The sequence below is a fragment of the Beta vulgaris genome, chromosome 5 (assembly GCF_026745355.1).
Source record: "Beta vulgaris subsp. vulgaris cultivar EL10 chromosome 5, EL10.2, whole genome shotgun sequence".
NCBI classification, from domain to species: domain Eukaryota; kingdom Viridiplantae; phylum Streptophyta; class Magnoliopsida; order Caryophyllales; family Amaranthaceae; genus Beta; species Beta vulgaris.
The window spans coordinates 34,533,634-34,561,573 of NC_079206.1; the positions used below are offsets into that span (position 1 = coordinate 34,533,634).

The following is a 27,940-nucleotide window of genomic DNA, read 5'->3' on the forward strand; positions in this document are numbered from 1 at the left end:
TTTATTTCTTATTTCGAAAACTAATTTCCTTTTTATATAGATATATAATTTAAATACAATTATTTATTTTCTTAACTCTAAGAAAATAATAATTATACTAATTTTATATTTCTATATTTAGCACATAGCATATCACCAAGTTTGAGCATATTACATTTTCATCCAAAGCAACTATTCTAAGGAACATATAAACTTGACTTCAATCTTGATTCTTCTTTTCTTCAAAGTCTTCATTTATTAATTCCTTTCTTCATGCATCTGTTGCAACTGTTACATACTTTCATACTATAACATATTATATAATTTTCATCATCAAAACATAACATGTACATGCACAACATAAATAACAGGACTGAAGATAATTCTAGGATGCGAAAGACTTGAAAATTTGAATTGGGGAACTTTCTAGGGTTGGGGTTTTCTAGAGAGAAGGCAGAGCCCCTCTCTCTCGACAACCCCCGCTTATCAATGATGTATGCTTATGTGACATTGCTGCTTTCCTATCTTTCCATTCACCGACCAAATATTTATCCATAATGTAATTTATTAGCCAGGCAATGGATTGAGCCAAGTGTTCTTTGCTGAAAATTGAAGAACATTATTATTCAAAGAAACTATATAAGTGACTCATTTATGATACAAGGTGACCCTCGTCTTCAATGATGTGAAGCATATACTCTATCTCCTCCGTGACTTCTCTTATAGAAGGACGATCTTTCCTGTGATCACCCACACACTTAATCCCCAAAATTGCTATAGCTTCAATAGTTTCCAACTCCAATTTGGTGGCTCCTTCCTTAAGAAAAGGATCAACTGCATCCATTAACGTCTGTATGTTTCCCATTTTCTTCATGTACGAAACAAGGCTTACATCTTCTACCTCTCTGTTAAAATCAATAGCTTTCCGTGAAGTAAGAAGCTCTAGCACAACTACGCCAAAACTATACACATCACTTTTATCGGACAATTGCATGTCCTTATAATACTGAGGATCAAGATACCCCAAAGTTCCCTGAGCGCAAGTGGTCATATGTGTAGCCTCCACATCAACTAGCCTTGAGAGGCCAAAATCTGAGATTTTGACGTCTAGTCTGTCATCGAGTAAGATGTTGCTTGTTTTGATATCTCTATGTATAATAGGAGGAACAGCAGAAAAGTGAAGATACGCAAGGCCTTCAGCTATCTGACGAGCAATAGCCAATCTATGTTTCCAATCTAGAGGTGCCCTCTTTATGTCGTTATTAGCAGAGCCGTGTAGTTGATCATAGAGTGTGCCATTGGGGATGTACTCGTACACGAGAACAGGTTCCTCCAACTCAACACAACATCCAAGTAGCCTAACCAAATTCCGATGGTTTACTTGGCATAGAACTCGAACTTCATTAAGCAATTGATCATCACCTTTTGTATTCCCAAATTTTGCCCTTTTTACAGCTACAGCGGTCCCATCTTTTAACTTACCCTTGTAAACCTCACCGAATCCCCCTGAACCAAGGACAGTTTCTTTCGAGAAATTCTTTGTTGCTCCTTTTATCTCTTTTGCTGAGAAAAGTTTAGCTGATCTCCCACTTGTATTGTTTGCATTTAAGATCTGTCTGCGTTCTTGAACTAATCTTTCATGGGCCTGTCGCTTGATTCGCTCGATCTGGATGTATATAAGGATTGCAAAGGATCCTAAAATTGCTATTGTACCTCCTGTGTAACTCAAACCTGGCAACAAGAATATCTATAAACAAGACAGCATTCTCTGATTGCTTAAAATATTTACAAGGATCCTTAAATTGTCAGTATACCTCCTGATGTGTAAGTTACACCAATGCGGAAGTGTATGTGCACAAGTGTGTGTTCAGGTTATGTGTATATATATCCATATGAATGTTATATTCTTGAGCACAGGCCTACCGTATTGATGAGAAATTTTTGATATGAATGTTATATATATCAATATGCATGTACCTTTGGCCACGTGTTTTCGCATTCTCTCTCCGCGACATTTTTTAGTTTGACATGTCACTTCTGCAAAGACGAAAAATTCAGTGATGTTATATGGACATATAAGGAAAACATGTAGGAACAAGATTTTTCGCAAGCTTGAGCTGACAGCAGCAGTATGCTCAGGTTATATAATAGTACACCTCTTTGATGTACGAGATGTGGTTTCTCATAAATTATAAATTATGATGAAATTAGCTGAATTTTCATCACAGAGATATATAATCTGGATATGAGAAGCGACAATGATAAAGAATGGTTGTATGAGGTAAGGGGTTGGGAATAAAATTCCATCTACAAAAAGTTTCTCGAATTGGAAACTGGAATCCTAAAGTTAAATTAGTGCCTTAGCGTCTTTGATCTCTGTCCTTTCCAAGATAAATTAAATTAGTACATGATTTATAGTCAGACTTGTATTTATGTGAATGATTATTGCATCATTGCATCATTGCATGTCAAGTTATAGTTTAGAAAGGGAATTGAATCATATATAGGGTATCTATTAGATGCTTTGTTCCACAATGGAAAGGACATAGATTAAAGACGATAAGGTAATGTGTTACACAAGGTTGAGGAGGATAATAAGTTGGTGGGAGTGCATAAACTTATGGAATGGAATCCATTACCATCCATCATACGAAATAACACCTAACCAAATAGTTTCTTGTTTCCATATATAATATTTAAAATGCTAGAATCAAACATGTTAGTTCAAGCAAATCATACTTATTGTGTAGGTAATGAAACATGTGGCAACTGGCAAGTCTTCAAGATAAGCCTGCCAAGAGTGGAGTGGGAGACACCTAAGAGATAGTCGTATGTAAGCAAACATAAACTATCTTCGGGGGATGCCAGGAAATCCCCTCCGACGATCAAGTCGGAGATTTGTTCCTGAAGGATTGAGAGAGAGGCAGTAGATAATATGTGTGTGTTTAGAATACATCTGCAGAATAGTACCAAATGACTATTTATAGTATTATTATTTCTCCGACAAGATCTCTAATCCTTGTCTTTTTTTTTTTTTTGCTAATTAAGTAAGTTTTCAGTGCTTCAAACTATTAATACACCTAATCTAAATCAAAGTTAACGAACCAACTAGGTTGGACCCTTAATTAGGCTTGATATCACTTCTTCAATATTACAGTTTTACTCTATAACAATTGTAAGAACCAATTAAAATCTTCTCTACTAATCTTCTTGGACAATATAGCTCCAATTCTAGTTCTCACAATCTATTTGATCTGTTTAATAGTCCATTCTATACTTGGGCTACTTTGGTACCAATACACCTTATTTCTCCCCTACCACACCTGATATACCACTGCAACAACTCCTGCATACATCACTTTTTTTCCGAACTTCGAATGTTTGTTGTTCTTCACCCAGTTAAAAAGCCTCTTTAAAGCATTGGTGGTAGCTTGAATGTGTAACCAGATCTTCACACCCTTCAAACATGCCTCACTTTATTTACATTGAAAAAACAAATGATTATGATATTCCACTGCATCTTTACATACTAGACACTGATCTGAGTTGCTAATTCCAATTCTGGCTAATCCTGCAGTAGTTTGCAACCTCTCCTGTATGGCCAACCATTCAATAGATCTATGTTTAGGAATGGACAATCTATTCCATATTGCTTTAGCCCATGCCACTTCAGGTCTGCTCCCTCTGAACTTATTATACACCTCTTGTATAGAGTATTCAGATATCTCACACATCTCCCTTTTTGTATATATAAAAAAGCTTTCAATCTCTTTTTAACTCTGCAAACACTTCTCCAATACCAACTAGCTCCTGAATTAGAAGTATATTCCCACCAATTACTCCCCTTAATATATACTGCATTCACCCATCTTATCCAGACATTGTCTTTCTTACTTGCAATAGCCCACACATACTTACTAAGGCAAGCACTATTTCAAGCTATCACATCCCTAAATCCTAAACCTCAACGTGCTTTGCTCCAACAAGTATCATCCCAAGCTATAGCTCCTGCCTTATGTGTATGAATTTGACTACTCCATAGAAAGGCTCTACACACCTTTGTGACTTCAATTAAGACTTTTTTGGGAATAATAAAAACTTGAGACCAATATCTATGCAAGCTTAAAGCACTGCATTAATGAGCAATGTTCTACCTCCATATGATAAATTTCTTGTACTCCACACTCTGATTCTAGCAACCATTTTCTCTACAATACTTTCACATTGTGCGGCAGTTATCTTGTGGAGCAGATGGGAACTCCCAAGTATCTGAATGTCATTTTGTTTCTTGTGAACCCTGATGCATCCTTTACTCTCTGGATTTCATCTTTTTTCATTCTACATGTATACACAACAGATTTATCTACATTTGCCTGTAAGACTGATGACTATGAAAATATTTTGAACGCCCTTTGCAACACATGATGAGATCATCTGTAAAACACATATGTGTTAGTTATATCTTTTTACATCTGGGATGAAAGTGGAATTGCTCTAACTCACTGAGCTTGTACAATATCCTATAAAGATATTCCATGCAAATCACAAAGAGGAGGTGATACATAGGATCTCCTTGCCTCAAACCTCTACTTGACTTAAAGTACCCCTTTATTTGTCCATTAATCAACATGGAGAACAATGGTGTAGATATACAGGTCATCACCATCTTAACAAAGTGATCTGGAAAGCCAAGTTGCAGGAGCATTTCATTCAGAAATTCCCAGTTTACAGTATCATATGCTTTATGTAAATCTATCTTCATCAAACAGCCTGGACTCACTTTCTTCCTCCCATAATCACTAGGGGAAAAAAAGAAAGGGCTGCGCAGGAAGGGCTGCGCTTTTTAAAAAAGCGCAGCCCTTCACTTAGTAGGGTTGCACTTTTAAAAAAAGTGCAGCCCTTCTCCTATGTAGGGCTGCGCTTTTGAAGAAAAGCGCAGCCCTTCTTAAAAAAATTTGAAATAAAAAAGTTCGCGGGCTTCAAATATTAAGCGGGATTCGTCAAAATATATTATCCCTCATTCTCTCTCCTCTCTCACGTCCCTCCTCACTTTTCCTCCTTCTCTCACGTCCCTCCTCCCTTTCCTCCTCCTCTCTTCTCTCTCAAAAACTCCCAGAAAAGTTGCGACAAAAAGCCTGAAATGATTTGCACTAATCATGCCGACGGAGTTCGATTGCCTATTGTGATACCGTTTCGGAAGCGGAACGGGCCAACAAGTCAAACACATCGCTACGCCGTGATGTTTAGGTTTTTTAAGCTATCCGAGTTCGTTTAAGGCTCCAAATAGCCATTTTAAGTTTTTCCGATTTTTTTTTCCTTAATTATGTATTAGGGTTTTGTTTTATGTATTTAAACATTACTAGGTTAATGTTTGGAGGTAGTTCTTGTATTTTCAGATCTATAGATCTTGTATACTTCTCTTTGTTTTAATTAATGTTCTTGTATACTTCTCTTTGTTTTGATTAATGTTCTTGTATTTTCATCTTCGTTTTGTTTAATGTTCTTGTATTTTCATCTTTGTTTTTGATTAATGTTCTTGTATTTTCAGATCTATAATTTCTTCTCTTCAGTATATTAGTTTTTGTTCTTTTTTTTCATTTTCGTTTTGTTCTTTTTTTTGTTTTGGGTTTAGTATTTTCATTTTCGTTTCGTTTCTCTTCTCTTCTATATAATTTCAGAAAATGTGAGATTATGAATAAAAAAATGTCAAAAAAAAAAAAAAAATTATATTTTTTTTGGTAGGAAGGGCTGCGCTTTTCTAGCGCAGCCCTACTTAAAAAGTAAAGGGCTGCTATTGAAAGGGCTGCTGTCAAAAAGCGCAGCCCTACAGGCCTTTTTCAGCGCAGCCCTTCTTCATTTTTCCACTAATGAATGTTTTACTATGTCCTGAATCACCATTATGTTGTTCACAATGAATCTGCCATGCACAAATCCCCCTTAATTTCCACAATGATATCAGGTAGTAGTATCTACCTCAATCTGCAATATATAACTTTTGTAATACACTTCTAAAGTGTATTGCAACAAGAGATGGGTGTGAACTCTATGACATTACTAGGACATCTAGTCTTAGGAATTAAGGTAATAGATGTATTATTTAATTTCTTAAGTAATACTCCCCTCTGTAATGTGTCTAACACTGCAACTACTACATCTTCTCTTATGATATGCCAAGCATCTTTATAAAAAAATGAACCAAATCCATCTGGTCCAGGAGCCTTGCTCCCTGGGATGGAAAATAGTGCATTTTTTACTTCATCAGTTATGTATGGTGCATTCAGTCTATGTTCATCAGATACTAGTGGACCAGCTTGAACAATTCGTCCCATTGCTTCAATTCTCTGATCTACATTAGATCCCAATAGCTTCTTGTACTAAGCTACAAAAGCATTTGCTACTGAATCTGTCTTATTATTCCATTTTCCTTCTTCATCCTTGATGCTATATATCTGTTTTTCATCCTCCTTGCTTTGATGCTTTGATGAAATACCCTAGTATTCTCATCATCAACTATCAACCAGTCTAGCCTTGCCTTTTTCTTTAGAAAAAGAGACATATGTATCATGCTTTTCTTTATACACTTTTACTGCTCCTAATTCTGCAACTGCCAACTCTCTATCACTTTGCGTTCTGATGCATCTGTTGTTGAGCATGTATCATAGCCTGTTGAGCTTTGATTTCCTCTACTTGCAGATCATGAAACCCTCTTTTATTCAGCTCCTTCAATCTTACCTTAACTTGCTTCAGTTTCTGCATAACAATGAACATTTTTTAGCCTTGTACAAGGGTGTTCCATGCTTGCCTCACTAATTCTTAAGTAGTGTAGCTTTCTTCCACATAGTAAAATACCTTAAATTTTTTTACCATTATGCTCATCCCTATACACTGAGAGTAATGTAGGGAATGATCAAATACTCCTTCATCTGGAAATTAACTTTTGCAGTGGGAAAGAGATCTTGCCATGCCAGATTAGCAAGCATCCTGTCCAATATTGAAAACAACCTATCTTCTCGAGCTTGTTAATTATTCCATGTGAAGAAGTTGCCAGAGCATTTGATATTAGCAAGTGCACCTGCCTCCATACACTCTTTAATATCTCTCATTTCCACCTCCCTAACCAATGAAGCAATTCTTTCATCAACATTCATGACACAATTAAAATCCCCACATATTAATCATGCTGCATTTGTTCTTATTCTTTTTAAATAATCTTCCCATAATGCACATCTCCCTGCCCTAGCATTATAAACATACACCATTGTACAATAGAACCCAGATGCACCACTTCTAGGTTGTATATAGGAATGTATCAGCTGACTTGTCCCTTTGATAACTGTTATAGTGAAGCTTCCTGATTTCAAACAAGGTCTATTCAACCTCCCTTATGGTAACTGCTATTTGATGTAAAACACCATCCTTCAAATATTCGCTGATAAAGCTTCCCTAGATTTGATTGCTTTACCTTTGTCTCCAAGAGACAAACAATGCCAATAGAAAATATATGAATATAGTCTTTCACATCTCTTTGTTTTTTAGCATTATTTGTTCCTCGAACATTCCATACTATGATTATATCCAATTGGGATAGTGAGATATCCCTCTCCCTTGTTCCATAAATCTTCATCATCCAAAACATCTTTCCTCCCAGATTGTTGCAATACATTCCTGCCACCCTGATTGTCTTCTGCATCCAGTAGTTCCTGAAAGGAATTTTCTATATTTGTGGCTATACACTTAGAAACTCTCAATCTAATAGGCTTCAGTGCTCGTTGAAAGCCATTTGGATCAATTTGCATCTCTCTACTTCGATGTTGTACTTCTTCAATAACAATAGTCTCCTTCTCCCTCACTATCTGCTCTTGTTGTACAGCATATGGAACCCATACTTTTCTTACATGTTGAGTTCTACATTCCTTGCTTTCATGCCCAAAATTACAACATACTCCACATCTAACAGGTCTCCACTCCTATGTCACATGCACCACAACAGTCTCCCCCACTTCATTGATGAAATTAACATGACTACGAAACTCTTGATCTATATTCATCTCTACCAATATCCCTGCATATTGGAGTTTATCCCTATTCCTCTTAGCTTCATTCCTCTTGATAGGATCACCTAATTGAGCAACAATCTTATGGAGTGATTTCTCACCCCCAATATTTCAAAGCTATCTTCAACTACACCCAGATTGAAGAGTTTTGATCTCTTCTTTTTCAAAATCCATTTCATGAGTCCAAGGCTTCACCACTAATGGTTTCTTATCAAAAAAAATAATGGCCATTCAGCACTTTATCCTTGGAATCCATCGTTGAGAATCGCACCAAATACACTCCCTTCTTCATCAATGCCACCTTAAACATTCTACAGATTCTCCTGAAAAACCCTTCCATAACTGGTATTGGAGGGTTAGCTCCCAATACGTAACATATTATAGAGGAATTCCAAAAGGAAATTTGATCCTGAATATCCTATAGATCAATTTTCACAGGAACTACATTCTCCTTCAAAACTTCATTTTCAATATCAACATCAATATGTTTGATAGAATGACTCAGCAAGTTATTTTGCAGGATTTAAAACTGGAATAGGATCTCCACTTCGATGAATAGATTGCAGCCACTCATTACACATATGTTGAACTTCAAATTGTTGCTTCAGGTGTTGAACAAATGACTTTTAAGTTAGGATTTCACCTATCCCTAATCTAAAATCCAAGGCTTCTACTCCTAGAATCTCATCCATGGAACGAGTCCTTAATGCTTGAGACTCTGACATTCGACCCTTAGCTTTCGTTGTGTGCTTGCGATCATTTGCACCTTGAGATTTTCCACCCGCCTTTCTTGTCATGGTGACTGTGCACGATATGCACCGAGAGAAACTTGGAGAGAAAGTTTCTCAAGAGAAGCTCATCTTTTTTTATCTCTAATCCTTGTCCACGTGTAAGGTTGTGATGATCCTAAAATAAGGAAGGTTCTCTTCAGTTTTTCCTATTAGTTGACGGCGTCTAATGTTGTCGGACTAGTCATCGAACTAACCTCAAGCTTCATGTAATTGTCGCATCTTGATATAGCTATGACGGACATAAGGGATACATGTTTCCTATCGTACGTGGGTACGAGCCACACAACTCGCCCCCCTACAACATTGGGGGTCTTGACTGTCAGTGATGTTATTTTGGACGCGGGTGAATGTAGCGTGCTAGGTGAGTTTCCCTACTATGCCACGTGGCAGCTTGGGGAGTTACAAAATTCAAATAAATGGAATAATTACTTCTACCAAAACTCGCCCATTTTCTTTATTAGGATAAGTCATGCGTGTGACAGTTGGCAAAGATCTGAATAGGGAGTTCAAGGGGCCTTTCATCCCATCGATCCATTTGATGGTCTATATAGGACAAAGTCGTGCTTCTTATATTTGTTATGTCCTTCCTTCAACTTCTTCCTCTTCTTTCCATAGTTTTCTCTTGGCATTTTGCAAGCTCTTTCTTCATAATCGTACGTCAAATTGCTCAGAAGTTTACAAGAAGATTCATTCATCACTTTCCCGGTCTGAATTTAACCAACCGTTAACGGTTTCTTTTACTAGGTATCTGTGAGAGTTTGAGGTTCGTATCTTCCGGAACATTCTCCAGTAAAGGTTTCATCTTTTACTAAGTTATTTGCTCGCAATTCCTTTGGACATTACTTTTAGTAGGACTTTTTGGGCTGTTGAAGTGCTTTTACTTTACTCTAGCGACGGTTTGACTTCCCTTTATATTGAAGTACTCCTTTTCCCCCATTTTTTCTTGCCTAAGTTCTTCTCTTTTTGCATGAGAAATGTCAGACCACTCTAATAGGGAAAAAACTCTAAGTGACATGTTTATGATCGAGAGTGACCCTTCTTCCCCTTCATCTCCTAGCAAAAACTCTTCGTCTGCGTCTAGCGATAAAGAATAAAAACTAGGCCTTTGGCTAACATTCCCCTTACTGATGAGAGGGAGAGAGAGAATTGAGATCGAAGTTTCTTGACGACCGTTGAACACCTAAGCAATAGAATTTAATTGAACAATTTTTATCCACTAATTAAATAGGGATAAACATACGCTAAGAGAGTTAAGACACCAAATTCTAAGCTAGGAAGACCATAAGGAATCGACCTCCAGATGCTAGTCTCACACTTGATGTCCCTCCCCTAAGAGAGTATGATTGGTTACATAGCCTAGCATTGATTTAGGTGATGACAAATATTCAATTGCAACAATTATGAAGGCCAGTGACCAATATGTCTACCAGCGTCGCGACACCCTACGGCCCATCCCCCCACATTACTAGTGATGCGATGGATATTAATCCTGCAACTCAGAACATGTGTAACATTTACTGAGAGGGGAGTATGTGTCGTTGCTTCAGAGGATAGGCACGAGATAATTCCAGATTGTGAAAAACCAATGTTTACCAACTATATCGCCGCCAACAAATTATTGTAGTGGTACTCATTCCATTTTGATGATGGTATGCGTGAGGACGCCATAAACTGGGGTTACTTTAGAATGGGGAGGTGCTTTAAAAGTTTTTCGACGGCTATAGTTTAGTGTTGCGTCGTAAGGGCACTCTCGTCATGGACTATCCTTACGTTCATGTGGTGGTATAAACACTCACTATTTCGAGTTAAGCTGAGGTTTCCTTTAGATCGCACTCTTGTTACGAACGAAGGCCTTTAACGTTTGTTTGACCTAGTTGATTCCATTAGTCGTCAAAACCTAACATTATAGCATACCTTTGGTTGTGCCGCTTTTAATAGTTTCCTTAGAGTCTGAATTTACTTTGGTTCTTGCATTGGGTCAAAAATCTAGGTCGTCAAAAGAGAAGGGTTGGCGGTCCTTGATTGATTCGAGTTCACCAAACTACTACGCTTTATGTGTTTATATATTTAAGAGTCAATAGTGAAGGAAACCAATAAATAATGTAGGCTCCCGATAGGGAGAGGTTCTCTTGAAGTCGTTGTTCAAGATTTACACATAAGATCACACTATAGTTCATTTTAGAGTTAACAACTCTATAACAAGATCAAAGCTCACTATTTCATTCAACAACAAGACCTACCCACCTAAATATGAATACGTTAAGCGTATTTATAGGATAAGTACAATAGCTAAGAGTCTTAAAGTAACAAAGAAATAACATAAACCCCTAAACTAAGGCAACTGAAATTGTTGGTTGGGTACACTTTAAAAAAAATGGAAGCTTCTTTGCTATTGGATGCTTGGAAACAATTTGTAACCAGTAGGAAGCTTTCATACACTTGAAGATTCCTCCAACCACGAAAAGAATTCATTGAAATGCTGCAAAACATCTTTTACCCACATTAGACCAAAAAGGGGATGCATACACGCCTGTTTGTTATCTTTTGTTACTCAGCAAATAGGGAGCTCTCCTAGCTAGGAAGGAAGGCTTGGAATTCGCTCAAACTAAGCAAGTAGCTTAACCACATCCACTACTCGGCTGGGAGCTTGTTTCCCCTTGCTTTACACGTCCAAATTGTTTCTTAAACTAAGAAAATTACAACCAGTATTACAAAATCGAAACTCACAAAAGCTGATTTAGGACCTAACTAACTAATAAACATAATTAGTGAAACCAAAAGCATGTTTAGAACTAAATAAACACTAATTAGCATCAAGAACCTCAAGCACACACCTCACTGCCATCCATGGGCAGCTGCTTCTAACTAGGGGTGTTCATAAGTATTCGATCCGTGATCAGATCAATCCGATCCGATTTTTCGAATATCCGATCCACTTTTTTAGTTTTCGGATACTTCCGATGGGATATCCTAAAATTTTCGAATCGAATACGGGTTGGAGTTTTTCATTTCAGATATCAGATCGGAAATATCCGTTTTCAAGGCCGGATATTCGAAATATTCGATGATCCAATCCGAAACTTTTTTTATGAAATTTTTCCTTTGAAAATTTCATTTTTTTTATTTTTGGATATCCGATGATCCTATCTGAAAATTTCGAATATCTGATCTTTAAATTTTCGGATAGCATTTTTCATGATACTAATCCGTAATTTAGCCGGTAAACCCTTTTTCGAAATACTAATGCCGGTAAACATCATAAGCGACCAGTGGCTTTAGCCGGTAGGAATGTTGAACGACACACAGATTCGAAAGATGCGTACCTTTACTAAGGAAGGGAGCCAGTTGCAAAGGCAATTAGATGAGAGTATGAAGAACATATCTTGGAGATATAGGAGATTGATAACTCTAAGGATGAAGTTCAGGGTCATTCCTATCGAGAGTACATCACGAACGTTGTTAGTAACTACTCGGCTGGTGGACCCCTGCTGATAAAGCGAAAGCTCTCTCCATTGGTGTCAGAAATTGTAAATCGTCCCATGACACAAATCAAAATGTCGTCATGCACGTATGATGCCAATTCTAATCTTGATGACCATATCGCGGCATATGAGGGACACATGTATTTATACACTCAGTTGGACACTATCTACTAGGGGTGAGCACAACCGGGTACCCGGTAGAATTTCATAGACCCGGACCCAGTGGGTATTTAAAATCTGGAATTGGAATTGAAATTGGTCCAACCGGGTCCTAAATTTTTGGACCCACACCCGGAACCGCTGGGTGCCAGATCCAGAATTGGGTACCCAGTTGTAAGTTTAACAACATACTAATTTGGGCCAATTGAGCTATAAAATTCAAAAAATAAAAATAAATGGGCCTAAAGGCCTACTAACTAGAAAGTACTACTAGTTAAATGGGCCTAAATGCCATTTTCACAACAAACATTCAAAGTTAATACACTACAAACATCATAAATTAAACAACTAAATCCACAATACATAATAAATTACAATTTTTACAAGTCTCAAGTTACAAGAGCACAAAAGTTGCAAAGTCTCACAAAACACACTTTGTAAAGATAGTATCTAGTGTGATGCTAGTCCTTCCCTGATCAGATTACTTAGACATAGTTTAGGAGTATTAAGCCTGGTAATACCTCTCACTTCTCTCAGCTGTCATTAATGATTAATACTCATTTTGTGAGCAATGGCATCATGAGAGCATTACTGGAGAATTATTGTCAACCAATTAGGGAGAAACAGAGTGTCCTCGCGATTTCATAGATCGTTTTAATGTAGAAGCAGTCACTATTCCTCGTCTGCAACAGGACGTTGAAGTTCTTGCCTTGATGATATGGTTGAAAGAAGGATCAGTGGTGAACACTTTAATAAGGCCGTGAGAAATTAGCATTGGGAGCTCAAGAAGAGGAAAGAAGCCAAGCGGAAAAAAAGAGAAGGGTCGGGACAATGATCGTGGTCAATATGAGAAGAGATTGGAGTCTAACATGGTTAAGAAGGGGAATGAACATAATCACGGAGACTGGGGCAAAAGTGACCAAAGGGGAAGCTTGATGAATATACACAGTTGACAACATCGAGAGCCCAAATACTCATCACAATGAATAAGAATATTCTTATTCATTGTGAGTATTTGGAAGTGTCCGAAGCAAATGTTTCACAAAAATGGTGATAAGAGTAAGTGGTGCGATTTAAATGGGGATCACAGACATTTAACTAAGGATGGAAGACACTTGAAGGATAATTTAGAGGACCTGATAAGAAGAAGATACTTCACTCAGTGTAAATCAAGCAATCAGAATCTTCAGTCGTGTTTAGGGAAATTCACGTCATCAGTGATAGTCCCATTCATGACGGCAGTATGAATGGAGCCAAAGCAAGCATGAAACAAGTCAAGCCCCCCGTTGAAATCGCACTACTTACTCTTAGAGTCTATAATTAGAATCTGCAATGGAGAAAGCCGCCAGTAGAATCGGACATGTATTTGACATTGGAGGATGCAAAGCATGTTGGTTATCCTCATGATGACCCTCTAGTTGTCACCCTGAAAGTTTCAAACTACATAATCCATATAATTCTAATCGATGGAGGAAGCTCAACAAACATACTATTCTTATCGACCATTGAAAAACTGACGATCGGTCAAGAGCGCCTAGAGCCTGTTCACTACCAAGTGATAGGGTTCACATGAGCATCAGTGGTCCTTCAGAGGGGTATGTAGCTGCCGGTCATAGTGGGTGAAAATGAGGAAGCTAGGGATGTGATGGTAGAGTTTCTTTTGGTGGACGTGCCAAGAGCATACAATGCAATAGTGGAACAATTGTTTCTTTATGATGTCCAGGGAGTTGTATCTACTTATCATTTAACAATATTATATGTATCCAACCAGGGTACAACAACAAAGGTAAAAGGCAATCAGGACACGACCAAATCGTGTTATCTGACAGCTCTAAACCGACTAGCAAGGAGAACCCCAGCAGAATAGTTGGGTCCGCCAACACGAAAGGAGCAAAGAGCCAAATAGAAAGCATTAACGTGCGAAGAGGACCCTGTAAATAAATGAGAAAATGATGGAAATAACTATGCACGAATTGGAGGCCAGGCACGATGATACGCGAAGGCCTAAGCTTGATGGAGAATCTAAACAGGAGTTGCTAGGTGAAGATCCAACAAGGACGGCCACTGTCGGGACAGATTTGGACCCAGAGGTCAAAGTCAACCTAGTGACTCTACTTTGAGAGGATGAGATGTCTTGAATAGACCCATCGTGATGGTACATCTTCTGAATGCTGACAGTGCAGTGCGCCCTAACAAAGCCATTAAGGATGAAGTAGATAAACTATTGGTAGCTGACTTCTTTAAAACTTGTGATTATCTAGAGTGGTTGTACAATGTGTTTATGGTGAAAAAAGCTAATTGTTACGTAGTATGAAACTAGTAAACTAATACAACAACTCCCAACTTTAAGTTCTTCATTTGGAGACTTGTGCAATAATGATTGGGCTCGAATCCCGATTCTGAACTCCGATCAGCAACCTGCAAAAAGGGACCCACCCTGGAGGTTTGGGTGGTATTTTCCCCTCCGATGCTTAAGTTAGATATCAGGGATGTGAAGGAACTTTTAGAGAGAGAAAGTAGAGAGAGAAAGAGAATTTATGGCAGAATAACAGTACTATCCTCCGGAAAACGTCCCTTTCCCCTGATTTCAAGGACTATTTATACTGTTTGGAATGACTGTCGTACCTTGATGTCACCCTCATTTGAGTGCATCTGATTGGCTAAGTAATAAAATGGTGACACGTGGAAGGTGCTGATTGGACAACACACCTCACCTTTATGTAGAGATATAAGTTGCTTTCTTTGGGCCTAAGTACAATTTCGGGCCATAAGAAGGGTTTTGGTACATCTTTTTCCTCATAAAAGTGTACTTTAGCCCATATAATCTACTGACCTGTATACTTTACCTTCATAAGCATGCGCCACATGTCATCTTTGTAGCCCTTGATTTTTAGGCTACAACATTTGCCCCTTAAAAGAAGAAGTTATCATTTAGGCGCCAAGACGGTTGATTTCCTCTTTTAACCGACCTGGAACTGCCCTTCTCTCTCTTTTTTTTTTTTTTGCTGGACGAGTCCCTTCTTTGAAGAGTAAAACGTCCTAAACTGACTCTGGACGAGTTCTCTCACTATGGGGCAGAACCTCCTGAATGAACTTTTGGACGAGCTCCTTCTTTGAAGAGCAAAACGTCCTGAATTGACTCTGGACGAGCTCCTTCTTTGTGGAGCAGAACGTCCTGATTTAACTTCTGGACGAGCTTCTTCTTTGAAGAGAAAAACGTCCTGAATTGACTGTGGATGAGCTCCACCTTTTGTGGAGCATCCTGAATGAACTTCTGGACGAGCTCCTTCTTTCAAGAGCAAAACGTCCTAAATGAACTTCTGGACGAGCTCCGTCTTTGAAGAGCAAAACGTCCTGAATTGGCTCTGGACGAGCTCCTTCTTTGTGGAGCAGAACAACCTGAATGAATTCTGGACGAGCTCCTTCTTCGAAGAGCAAAACGTCTTGAATTGACTCTGGACGAGCTCCTTCTTTTGTGGAGCAGAACGTCCTGATTTAACTTCTGGACGAGCTCCTTCTTTGAAGAGCAAAACGTCATGAATTGACTCTGGACGTGCTCCTTCTTTTGTGGAGCACAACGTCCTGAATGAACTTCTGGACGAGCTCCTTCTTTGAAGAGCAAAACGTCATGAAATGAACTTCTGGACGAGCTCCTTCTTCGAAGAGCAAAACATCCTGAATTGACTCTGGACGAGCTCCTTCTTTGTGGAGCAGAACGTCCTGATTTACCTTCTGGGCGAGCTCCTTCTTTGAAGAGCAAAACCATCTGAATGAACTTCTGGACGAGCTCCTTCTTTGAAGAGCAAAACGTCCTGAATGAACTTCTGGACGAGCTCCTTCTTTCAAGAGCAAAACATCCTAAATTGGCTCTGGACGAGCTCCTTCTTTGTGGAGCAGAACGTCTTGAATGAACTTCTGGACGAGCTCCTTCTTTGAAGAGCAAAACCTCCTGAATTGACTTTGGACGAGCTCCTTCTTTTGTGGAGCAAAACATCCTGAATGAACTTCTGGACGAGCTCCTTCGTTGAAGAGCAAAACGTCCTGAATTGGCTCTGGACAAGCTCCTTCTTTGTGGAGCAGAACATCCTGAATGAACTTCTGGACGAGCTGCTTCTTCGAAGAGCAAAACGTCCTGAATTGACTCTGGACGAGCTCCGTCTTTTGTGGAGCAGAACGTCCTGATTTAACTTCTGGACGAGCTCCTTCTTTGAAGAGCAAAACGTCCTGAATTAACTCTGGACGAGCTCCTTCTTTTGTGGAGCACAACGTCCTGAATGAACTTCTGGACGAGCTCCTTCTTTGAAGAGCAAAACGTCATGAATGAACTTCTGGACGAGCTCCTTCTTCGAAGAGCAAAACGTCCTGAATTGACTCTGGACAAGCTCCTTTTTTGTGGAGCATAACGTCCTGATTTAACTTCTGGGCGAGCTCCTTCTTTGAAGAGCAAAACCATCTGAATGAACTTCTGGACGAGCTCCTTCTTTGAAGAGCAAAATGTCCTGAATGAACTTCTGGACGAGCTCCTTCTTTGAAGAGCAAAACATCCTAAATTGGCTCTAGGCGAGCTCCTTCTTTGTGGAGTAGAACGTCTTGAATGAACTTCTGGACAAGTTCCTTCTTTGAAGAGCAAAACGTCCTGAATTGACTCTGGACGAGCTCCTTCTTTTGTGGAGTAGAACGTCTTGAATTAATTTCTGGACGAGCTCCTTCTTTGAAGAGCAAAACGTCCAGAGCTAGTCTTGGACGTCTTCCTTTCTCTTTTCTCTTTAATTGCTTTTGACTAACATTTTTACTTACTTTTTTCAGAAAAATGCCCCAACGTCCAAGGTATTGGCGGAGAAGGCGGCCGTCAAGAAATGACCGGCCACTACCAGCGATGCCCCACCCCCTAAAAAGGCAAGGGGGTTCACGACCAAGAAGAAAAAAGCATCGCGGCCTATTCCCAAGGTCGTGATTGACATTCCGGCTGAGGAGGAGCTCCCGAAGACCGATGAGCTGACTACTGAACAACCGGACGCGGTTGTGGCTTTGGACGGAACAGGGGATCAGCCTTCCCAGCTGGACGCGGCTGTGGATGGGTCCGCTTTTTCTGGGCCACTTGCCAAGCTGGTGGCTCAGATGCCGGAGGCCTACAGGACGGCCTTCCGTTCCTCTGGTGAGTCTTACTATTCAAATATCATTGGAACCCTGCGCGTTGGTGGGCGGCCAATGAGTCCCTCTAACCGCCAGACTGTCGTTATACCCGTTGAAGATACTGACGAGTCACCTCTTTCAGATAAGGGAAAGGGCAAAGCTAAAGAAGCTCCAGCCGGCTCTCCCACTCTATCTGACGATGAGTCTTCGACCGCTTTCTTGAAGATGAGCTCGGCTGACAGAGAGAAGCTCAAGCTGGAGCTTTTCAAATGCTTCCCTGAACCTTACATCAAGGGTTTGAGGGGAGCCTCATCAGGGCATGTTGGCTACATGTCTCAACTGGCTGCAGAGGTAACTTTTTCCTTGGACGTTTTGAATTCTATACTTGGATATATTTTTTAATTTTGCATCCGTCCTAACACTTTTCGTCTTTCCTTTGACAGCTCTTTGCTCGCAGCTTTATTGTCGAAGACTGGGCAAGGCAGCTGAGGAAAGAGAACAAAAAACTTGTCACTGACGCTACCAAAGCTGCCGACCATGATCAAATATTTATGCCCAAGTACGAAAGCAATTCGTCCTAACACACTTCATCTGATCCAATGGCTCTTTTTGGCCGAATATATCAAGACGTTTATCAGATGCCTAAGTTGAAAACTTGTGAGTTTAAGAACTGTTAAGTTAATAACTTGCTCGGCCTGAATTTTGGCTATTATTCGTCATTGGACAAAGATTTAGTTATTTGCAATAAATTAGGTCCCTATATGCCCCCCTTCTTGGACGAAGAGGTCTTAGTGACCTTTCTTTGTTTCAAGAAGGAGAAAGACCATAATTTGCTTAATAACTTGGACATTTTGTGAAGGTTATTGTAACCCGTCCATCTTTGTTAAATTGTGAAATAACTTGTTCCTTTACTAAGGTTGTTATTTCGAAGTATGGCTTTGGACGGAAAGTAGGATACCTTTACTAAGGCGTCCAAATTCCAGCCGACCTTGTTTAGGAGATGTTTACTCTTTAAGTAAACAAGGTGCAGGCCGATTCCATGTACTTGTCCTTATAAGGATGATAACATGTTGGCCAATCTCCTAATAGAAGGTGTTTTTACTTGCTGCTCTGTTTTATTAGTCAGCTTGAACGATAGTATGCGTTTTTAACTAAATCAAGCAAACAAAATCAAACAGAGGGACAGTCATAGGAGAGAAGTAGAGCTGTATTATATGAATTTTGCTTGACGGAGAGCCAAGGTACATGTATACATTTCTAATTTTTTCATTGTGAGGTACTAAGAAAAGATTACACTTTCTCAAGGTATCATGTCAAGGCAACTAAGACGTCCTTGGTTTCAGAACCTAGGACGGATCCAATCTTCAATGTCCTCTCCGGACGCTCTGGATTTAAACAGATTTCCACTAGGCTCTCCACTGGCTCTGGACGTTCTGTCCCAAGCTCATGATAGCCATTACTTCTTCAGATGAATTTTTTTCTTCTTTAATAGACAAACATCTCCTTTTCTTGCTAGGTAAGAGCATGGACGGCTTGCCCTCTTGGAGGGGCTTTGCCTGAGCCTTCTCTACCTCATGCTTCAACTCACTTATATGGCCTTTAACTTTTCGCCGGCTCATCCTCCATGGCCTTTGGCCGCTTGATTTCTCTTTCCATGATGATGGTCTCAAATAGTAAGATAGCATTCTCTAGCCGCCTGCTGGTCTCCATACAAAGACCCAACTTTCCCACCATCACACTCAAATTTCATGAGCATCAGGTGAGTTACAATGACGGCTTTAATATGATTTAAGGTAGGTCGTCCGAGGATGACATTGTATGCTGTCAGATCTCGTACTACCAGGAACTTCACAAAAAGCGTTCTCGCAGCTTCCTTGTCTCCAACCCTAACGGTAGGGTAACCGTCCCATAGGATGAATTACACCCCCCCCCGCCGAACCAATATGGATGATTTACATGCACCAATTCATTCTCATCAAACTATAATCTTGAGAGACAATCCGCGCTAATGATGTCGGTGGAACTTCCTGTATCAATCAGGATCGCCCAGTTCAATTTCACCACCAGCGGGTCATCATGAGGGGTTCTTATCTTTCCCCGATCCTGCTCAATGACCACTATCTTGGGGAAAGGATCAGCCTCTGCATGATTGGTGAGCATCACCTGGCTGAGTTCCCTCAGATAGTTTTTATGGCCGCGAGTTGTTGGACCTCCAGCCGCGAATCCCCCAGCGATTACCATTACAACGTCTTCATCAATGCTTTCGTCATCCATCCTTCTTCCCTGACGATTGTCTTTTTTCTGGAATTTCTTCCTAACGAAGGTAGATAAGAGTTCATTTTTCCCTTTCGAGCCAAATCCTCCAATGCTCTCTTGAGATGCTTGCACTCATTCGTTTCATGACCACAATCCTTGTGGAAATGACAATACTTTCTTTTGTCCCTATTCTGTAGGGCGTCTTCATCTCTGCCGGGCCTTCAACTCATGCAGATCTTTAATTTCCATGAGAATGGAATACTGATCTTTGTTGAACTCTATGGGCTCAACTGAGGCTATCGGCTCAGACCTCCTGCTCCTCTTGGACGAGGTGGTCATTGAAGTCATCGCCCAAATTTCATGGGAGACTCTTTTTTGGCTGAACTGCCTCTTCAGCTTTCTTCGCCTCCGGCTGTTTGGCTTCTGCACAAACTTCCGTGGCATGGATGAATGCTTCGGCTTCCTTCAGAGCCTCTGTTAAGGTTGATATCTTCTTCTTCACTAAATCAAACTTAAAGCTGCCAGGTCTTAAACCTCGGATGAAGGCGTCAAATGCCACTCCAGCATTCAGATCTTGGATCTGCAATGCTTCCAGATTGAATCTCTTCACATAACTCCTTAAGGCTTCTTTAGGCCCTTGAACTACCTTACCTAAGTGCATGCTTGTCTTCTGCTCTTGACGGTTTGCCAAAAAATGGCTGGTAAACAAGATACTAAGCTCAGTGAAATTGTTCACTGAGTTAGGAGGTAAATTGTTGAACCACTTCTGCGCCACTCCCTTCAATGTGGTTCGAAAATTCTTACACCATGTACGTCGTCAACTCCTTGGACGTACATCTGGTGCTTGTAGGCTGACAAATGATCATCTGGATCTGTTGTTCCATCGAAAGGCTCGATCGTCGGGAGCTTAACCTTTGGGAAAGGAGGGGACTCCATAATTCTGACCAAGAAAGGAGTTGGCCAATTGATCTGGAGTGCCCCAACCTGACCCTCAATGGGTATGTGCTCCCAGCGATACTCCTTTAGTACCGAATTAAAAGAGGTGTTAGCTAAGGCCTGATGCCTGTACACCATTGGCTGAAAAGCCGAAGGTCCATGACTTCATCCTGTTGTTCTGGACAGAAGCCTTAACAACGGGTCCTTCATATAAGAAGTGGAACCAGAGGCTGAACGCTGCTGAGCTGCCGCTCTGTTGGCTTCCAGATACTCCCTCGGATCTGTCTCCATTTTGTGGCCAGTAGGGGGAATATTTTCTCCTGAACGGACTACCAGCTTCCAGTCCATCTTCCTCCTTGAGTCACTAACAGCTGGTTGCTTTCCCTTAGAAGGCGGCCTGGACAACTCTGGTCGAGGTGGCCGGCTAGTTCCTGGACGACCCTCTTGAGACCTCGCTTTGAGCGGCTCTACTGCCTCTCCTCCTGGACTTATCTGAAAGAACAACATATTGTTCTTAATTTGCTCTTCCATGACAGCGGCCATTCTGGCCAGGAAGTCATTTAAGACATTCTAAAAGTGACCATCTGTCACTGGACGATCAAGATTTTCCTGGATGACAGGGGTCACTATTCTTCCCTCCAGATGAACGGCAGCATGATGCATGTCCCGTCCTCGGGGTGGCCTCTCGTCATCTATAGTGTAATCTACTTGAACCCTGAAACTTTTGTTCCTCGCCACGTTTGATGAGTGACAATCCGTCATTGTTGCGTCTCCCCACAGACGGCGCCAAATGTTACATAGTATGAAACTAGTAAACTAATACAACAACTCCCAACTTCAGGTTCTTAATTTGGAGACTTGTGCAACAATGATTGGGCTCGAATCCCGATTCTGAACTCCGATCAGCAACCTGCAAAAAGGGACCCACCCTGGAGGTTTGGGTGGTATTTTCCCCTCCGATGCTTAAGTCAGATATCAGGGATGTGAAGGAACTTTTAGAGAGAGAAAGTAGAGAGAGAAAGAGAATTTATGGCAGAATAGCAGTACTATCCTCCGGAAAACGTCCCTTTCTCCTGATTTCAAGGACTATTTATATTGTTTGAAATGACTGTTGTACCTTGATGTCACCCTAATTTGAGTGCATCTGATTGGCTAAGCAATAAAATGGTGACACGTGGAAGGTGCTGATTGGACAACACACCTCACCTTTATGCAGAGATATGAGTTGCTTTCTCTGGGCCTAAGTACAATTTTGGGTCATAAGAAGGGTTTTGGTACATCTTTTTCCTCATAAAAGTGTACTTTAGCCGATATAATCTTCTGACCTATATACTTTACCTTCATAAGCATGCGCCACATGTCATCTTAGTAGCCCTTGATTTTTAGGCTACAACACTAATGACTAGTGGAAAATGTGCGTGGATTTCGCATATCTGAATAGATTCTACCCCAAAGATTGTTATCCTCTTCCCACAACAGACTAGTTTGTAGACACTACTAGTGGTCACGCACTATTAAGCTTCATGGATGCATTCTCAGGCTATCACCAAATTCGCTTACTTACTGGAGGCTAGCAGAAGAAAAGCTGCATGTAACATAGATTGCAGCGACTACAACCATAAATCAATGTCATTTTAACCATCTAATGCGAGAGCAACATATCAATAGTTGGTTGATAAAGTATTCGTGGATCAGAAGGGGAGAAACATAGAAGTATAGGTTGACGATTTCATTGTTAAGAGAAAAACTGACCGTGGACACCTACACGACCTTGAAGATACTTTCAGCACTCTCAAAAAAGGTAAGACAAAGCTCAACGCAAAAACGTGTGTATTTGGAGTAAGAGCTGGTAAATTTCTGGTGTTCATCGTAAGTAAAAGAGATATAGACGTGAACCCTGATAAGGTTGATGCCATCATGGATTTACCTGAGCCAAAGAACGTTAAGGATAGTTAAGGACTGAGAGGAATAATGGCGGCCCTCACTCGTTTCATTTCTAAGTCAGTCAATACGGCGCTGCCTTTCCTTGCACAACTAAAAGGGAACAAAAAGTTTGAATGGGGAGAGGAGCAAAGCAAAGCTTTTTTAGCAGTCAAAGAGCATCTAAAAAGCTTACCTACCATAATAGGAAACGGGGGACGTACCACATTGGTATATCTTGACCTAACTAAAAAACGGTTGCGATAATTTTGTTGGTGGAAAAGGAGAAGAAACAACATCCAACTTCGTTAGTCACATCCTTAATGGACCAGAAAGTCGTTATCAGCTGGTCGAGAAAATGGCCATAACTGTGATAATTGTCGCAAGAAAACTCAAGCCATATTTTGATTGTCATCCCATTCATATTTTGGTGAATCACCACTAGAATAAACATTGTAAAAAAGGGATAATGCAGGTCGTTTGCTTAAATGGGCCTTAGAATTGTCGAAAATATGATATATAGTATACACCCAAGACTGCCATCAAAGCGCATGCCATGACATATTTCGTTCTAGAAGCTTCGTATTAAGAAGAAGAGATAAAAGAAAAGGAAACTTAGTTGATAGTAGTTGACAACTCCTCTACCGTTATCGGATCGGGAGCTGGTATTGTTATTAGTAGCCCAAAAGGAAACGTTTATGAATATGCTATCAAGTTTACCTTATCAGTATCTAATAATGACGCTGAGTAAAAGGTAATCATTGCCGGTTGAGAATGTGTATAGCGGCAGGAGCTAAAAGTTTACTATTGAATATAAACTCACAGTTGGTTAATGCAACTAAAAGGGAAGTTTGAAGTTGAAGAAAGTAACATGCATGCAAAAATATGTTAAGAAAGCCAAGGAAATGATGGCTTAGTTGAACCACCTTGAATTCAAGTAGTTCTTAGCGCCGAAAACACGAAAGCAGATGCACTCTCTAAAGTGGCTAGCTTTAATACATTCAACATTGAGAGATCCGATTTAGAGTAGATATTGTGAAGAAAAAAGCATCACTTAAAAAATTATGACCATAAACAATATAAACCAACAAGGAGAGTGATTTACCGAGTTGGTAGCCTATAAGCTAACAGAGTGAGCTTCCGTAGGACCCTATGGCCGCCAAGAAATTGAAACGACAAGCAAGTTAGTACGTCATCTATCAAGATGAACTTTATAAGAAGTCTTTCAGCCTACCTTTGTTAAAATGTGCTACGTCTTAGAATCCGCTAAAATACTGGAAGAGATTTACGAGGGTATTTAGTGTAACCATATTAGCGAAATGTCGATAGCCTTAAAATCTCTGAGGGCAGGGTTCTACTAGCCAAGTATGTTGGCGGACGATCAGAGTTATGTGAAGAAATCTGATGAATGTCAAAAGTTTGTTCCCGCCATCAACAAGCTTGCTAACGACCTGCAATATTGTGTCTGATACCGTTTGCCCAATGCGGAACGGACATCTTAGAACCAGTTACAGCAGCAACGAGAGGCAGGAAATTTCTAATAGTGGGAATTGACTTTTTTACGAAGTGGATAGAGGAAGAGCCGACAACAAAAATCAAGGAAAACTAAAATAAATTCATTTGGTAGAACATTATGACCAGACTCGAAATTCCCATGGCAATTGTTTTTCACCATGGCGTCCAATTCGAGTCGTCCCATACAAGCATTCCTATCAGAATTCAGAGTAAAGTTCGCGTACTCAGTCGTATATGATCTCAAAGCAATGGGTAGGCACATGCCCCAAAGAAATAGACCTTGAATGCTTTGACAAAGTAGCTTGATGAATTTAAAGGAAGCTAGGCCGACATGGTGCCGGCTGTTCTTTGGGCAAGCAAGATAACTAAAAAGGAAGCGACACGAGAGAGTCCTTTCAAGTTGGCTTTTCCTTCAAAAGTTGTATTCCCGATAGAAGTGGGTTTTCCCTCTTATTGGATCAAGCATCAAAATCTTGAGAACAATGATCAAGCGCTTAGGGAGAACTTAAATACTTTTCCATAAATAAGGCTTATAGCAGAACTGAAAGCGGTCGCTTATAGAACAGGATTAGCAAAGCTTATATCTCGTACTAGGGTTTGCTCTAGTCATGGTGAATGAAATAATGGAAAAAAGGGACAAAGCCAAGTACGTGCTAAAACAAAGAGCAAATTTGAAATACAAAACTCGCAAAAGAAAACCAACAAGAGAAGAGAATTACCTGGAAGAAAGATTGAAGCAGACAAAGGTAGAAGCTGAAAAAAATTGATTGCTTTCTAAGAAAGGGTATTTATAGAGATATGTAGGAAGAAAACTGTCTAGTCAAAGCATGCAAAAGAAAGAAAATTGTCATAATGAGGCGCGATTTACAAGATGGTTGCCTAGTTTTCAAAGTTCAAATAATTTTCTTTCATTCGTTTTATAGCCCAAAAAAGAAAATTAGGGGCTATTGTTAGGGTTCAATTTATTCTGACGTGGCGAGTAAATGAACGCCCTAGATTGCATCTATTTGTGAAGACATATGGCAGCGAGTAATTGAATGCATAAAGGAAATAAGGCTTGACGACATGGCAGTTCGTTTGAAGCAAGGATTCCTATATTATAGCAAGTGGCATATGTTGGAGAAAGAAGTGGAACGAAGAATAACTGCCAGATAGAAGATATGCGCACGACCCATTTAAGTAGGATCTAGGCCAATCAAATGCCTTGAGTAAAACGGTTAAAACAACAACGTCATTATTATGGCGTAGTATAAACAGTTCATTAGCTCTCTATTGTAAATCATCCCATACTCACTACTCTCTCTACTCCCTCACTAGCTTCAACACGTGTACTCCCGACAAACTAAAGCAACTTAGTGAATTTGGCAGGATACCAATCCTCCTGTGGGTTTTTCCTCATTTTCAAAAGGTTTCCACGTAAAAATTGTTGTGTTGGTGCTTTTACTTTGTGCAACTTTATTTCTCGCAAGTTTTTATTATTTGCAAGTTAATTGTCAACCCCCTCAAATTGATCCTTGTGTGAAATTTACACTAAAAAGTATCTAATTTGATATAAAAATTGATTGAATTTTGGATAATTATCATTTACTGAATCTCATAGTTTTACAAATTTGGTTTGTCTAATCAAATTCATATTGCAATTTATATTCTACAAGGAAATGATAAATTATATACAATGGAAATTTCTAGAATCTATATTACAAGTCTTTGTGAACAATCGTAGTAATTTCTAAATACTATTTGTTTCATTATGATATCTTATTATGATATTAGTTTGATACATTAGTTATAGTTATAATGTGGTTGGTGGTTGGTGGTTGATGGACAATGAAGGGTGGTGTGACCAACCATTCCTAAAATCGCCGCTTTTTGGGGAATGCAACTAAGAAGATGATAAACTTAATTAGAATATTATTAATTCAGAGAAATTTGGTCAAAATACACAATCAATTTGACTACAGGTTTGCACATTTTATCATGAAAGTTATTTCATCGTTGAAAACTCTTATTTCCTTGCTTAGCTAAATTGCTCCGGATATATGATTGAGTAAAATAAGTTGAAAGTAGATGACTTACTAGAGCACATTCCATGAATGGGATCCCACTGATATTGTGTTTTGCACAGGCACCGCCTCTTTCCACTTGCAACATCAGGCATACATGAAGATTTTGGCAACTTCTTGCAGTCCCAATTTGACGAGCAATCTGGTTCCGGAGGCAGCAGCCACTGAATCTCTACGCCTGGATCTGGCCACTTACTTACTGGCTTTATAGTATCCAATGGCAATCCTACGAAACTCGTGTATGCTGCACATTTTTCTGGCGTTATCTTCACGTTATGATCGTTTTGGGAACCCCCACCCGTAAACGAGCAACATACATGTGTATCACCACATCTTGCTGCTACCTCATGGTTTTCTTTTATATACCTAAAAGAAGAAAAGTCTGACTTCATTTGTAAATAGAAACATGCTGGTACATATGTAAAGAAAATAGAGTCATGCCTGTAGCATATGTTGTTAGAGGAACAGTTCATGGTTGAATCATAAGCAAGAGTTGTACAGTTAATTTTCAGAATAGTATTCCGGCTGCTGATATTGAAGGGGAGCTTTTCATCAAGCCAGATTCCTCCAGCGTGGAAATCAGAGTTGATACATGTATTCCCATCAACGGTTTGAGGGCGAATTACCAGCTGTTGCATCTGTGGATTAATGGACTTTGCGACGTAGGACGAACCATTAAGTGTATCGAACCATAATGTTCCTTTAGTGCACCGAACCTTATATAATGGATGGCCACAGGTGGGTGAAGTGCTGAGTGGGAAAGGCACATGTGTAGCACCACAGTTCGGGCAACCTAAGTTTGCAATGACTGTGCTGGTTAAGCAGAAAAGCGTTGCTACAATGAGCTGCAGGACTGCCCTCATCATGCGCATCATGCGAATGGAGCTGCAGAAGGTGAGCTGTGTTGAAAGATGCTGGCAGTTAATTTACACTGTTAATGAAATAAAAAAAAGGTACTTCAGGAATAGGCTTATAGCAGACAGAAGATTGGGAGAATATCCTTGATATCGTGACAACTGACAAATAAATAGAATGCAACACAGATGATCAAGGTTTAATCTAATAAGTTTAGTCTCCTGAAAGAAGATGACAACCAATGTATAAATCAGTTGCTTTACCTTTGATATTGTTTCCGTTACTTGGGTATTGCATTGCCATTTTTTTTATTGTGGGATTTCAGGATCCAAAGCTGAGATCGTTATAATATCGTTTTTAACACACTTAAGTGTATTTTAAGGACATTTACCTAGGTTATTAGAGAGACTCGTATTTTTGCCTCGATCAGCTTTCCACTTGATCTCCTCCTTTTCGCGCACTGTGCGTTTCACTAGCATGAGATCTCCTGATATATACTTTACAGTAACATTGTCGTCGGATTTGTTGTTCACCCACCATAGAAGTAGCATCCGACACTTATCTCATTCGATCTGGTTATGATCTCTGAGGGACCAAATTGTACCTTTTTCCCGGTGAGTGCAAATCTAAGAGGGAGCAGAGTTCGGTATATGTTGCTTCGAATGGTTGATGACCTCGGCTAGTGGGCACTATTCCGTCTCATTTTAACTTGTTCGTCTCATTTTTCAAAAAAATTATCATACACGTGGGTGGCTGGTGATTGGATATACCATAAGCATGGTGAATATTTTTTTTTT

General features: G+C 39.8%; 1 protein-coding gene across 1 annotated transcript; it reads right to left on the minus strand.

Moving 5' to 3' along the window:
• Nucleotides 1-205: 205 nt before the first annotated feature.
• LOC104893619 (wall-associated receptor kinase-like 20) lies at nt 206-27,908 on the minus strand. Its single transcript, XM_010679749.4, has 4 exons — nt 27,535-27,908; nt 26,302-27,219; nt 1,957-2,016; nt 206-1,710 (listed from the first exon to the last, which is right to left on the minus strand). The coding sequence occupies exons 2-4, from the start codon at nt 27,161-27,163 to the stop codon at nt 632-634; spliced, it is 2,001 nt and encodes a 666-aa protein (XP_010678051.1). The 5' UTR covers nt 27,164-27,219; nt 27,535-27,908; the 3' UTR covers nt 206-631.
• Between the last annotated feature and the right edge of the window lie 32 nt (nt 27,909-27,940).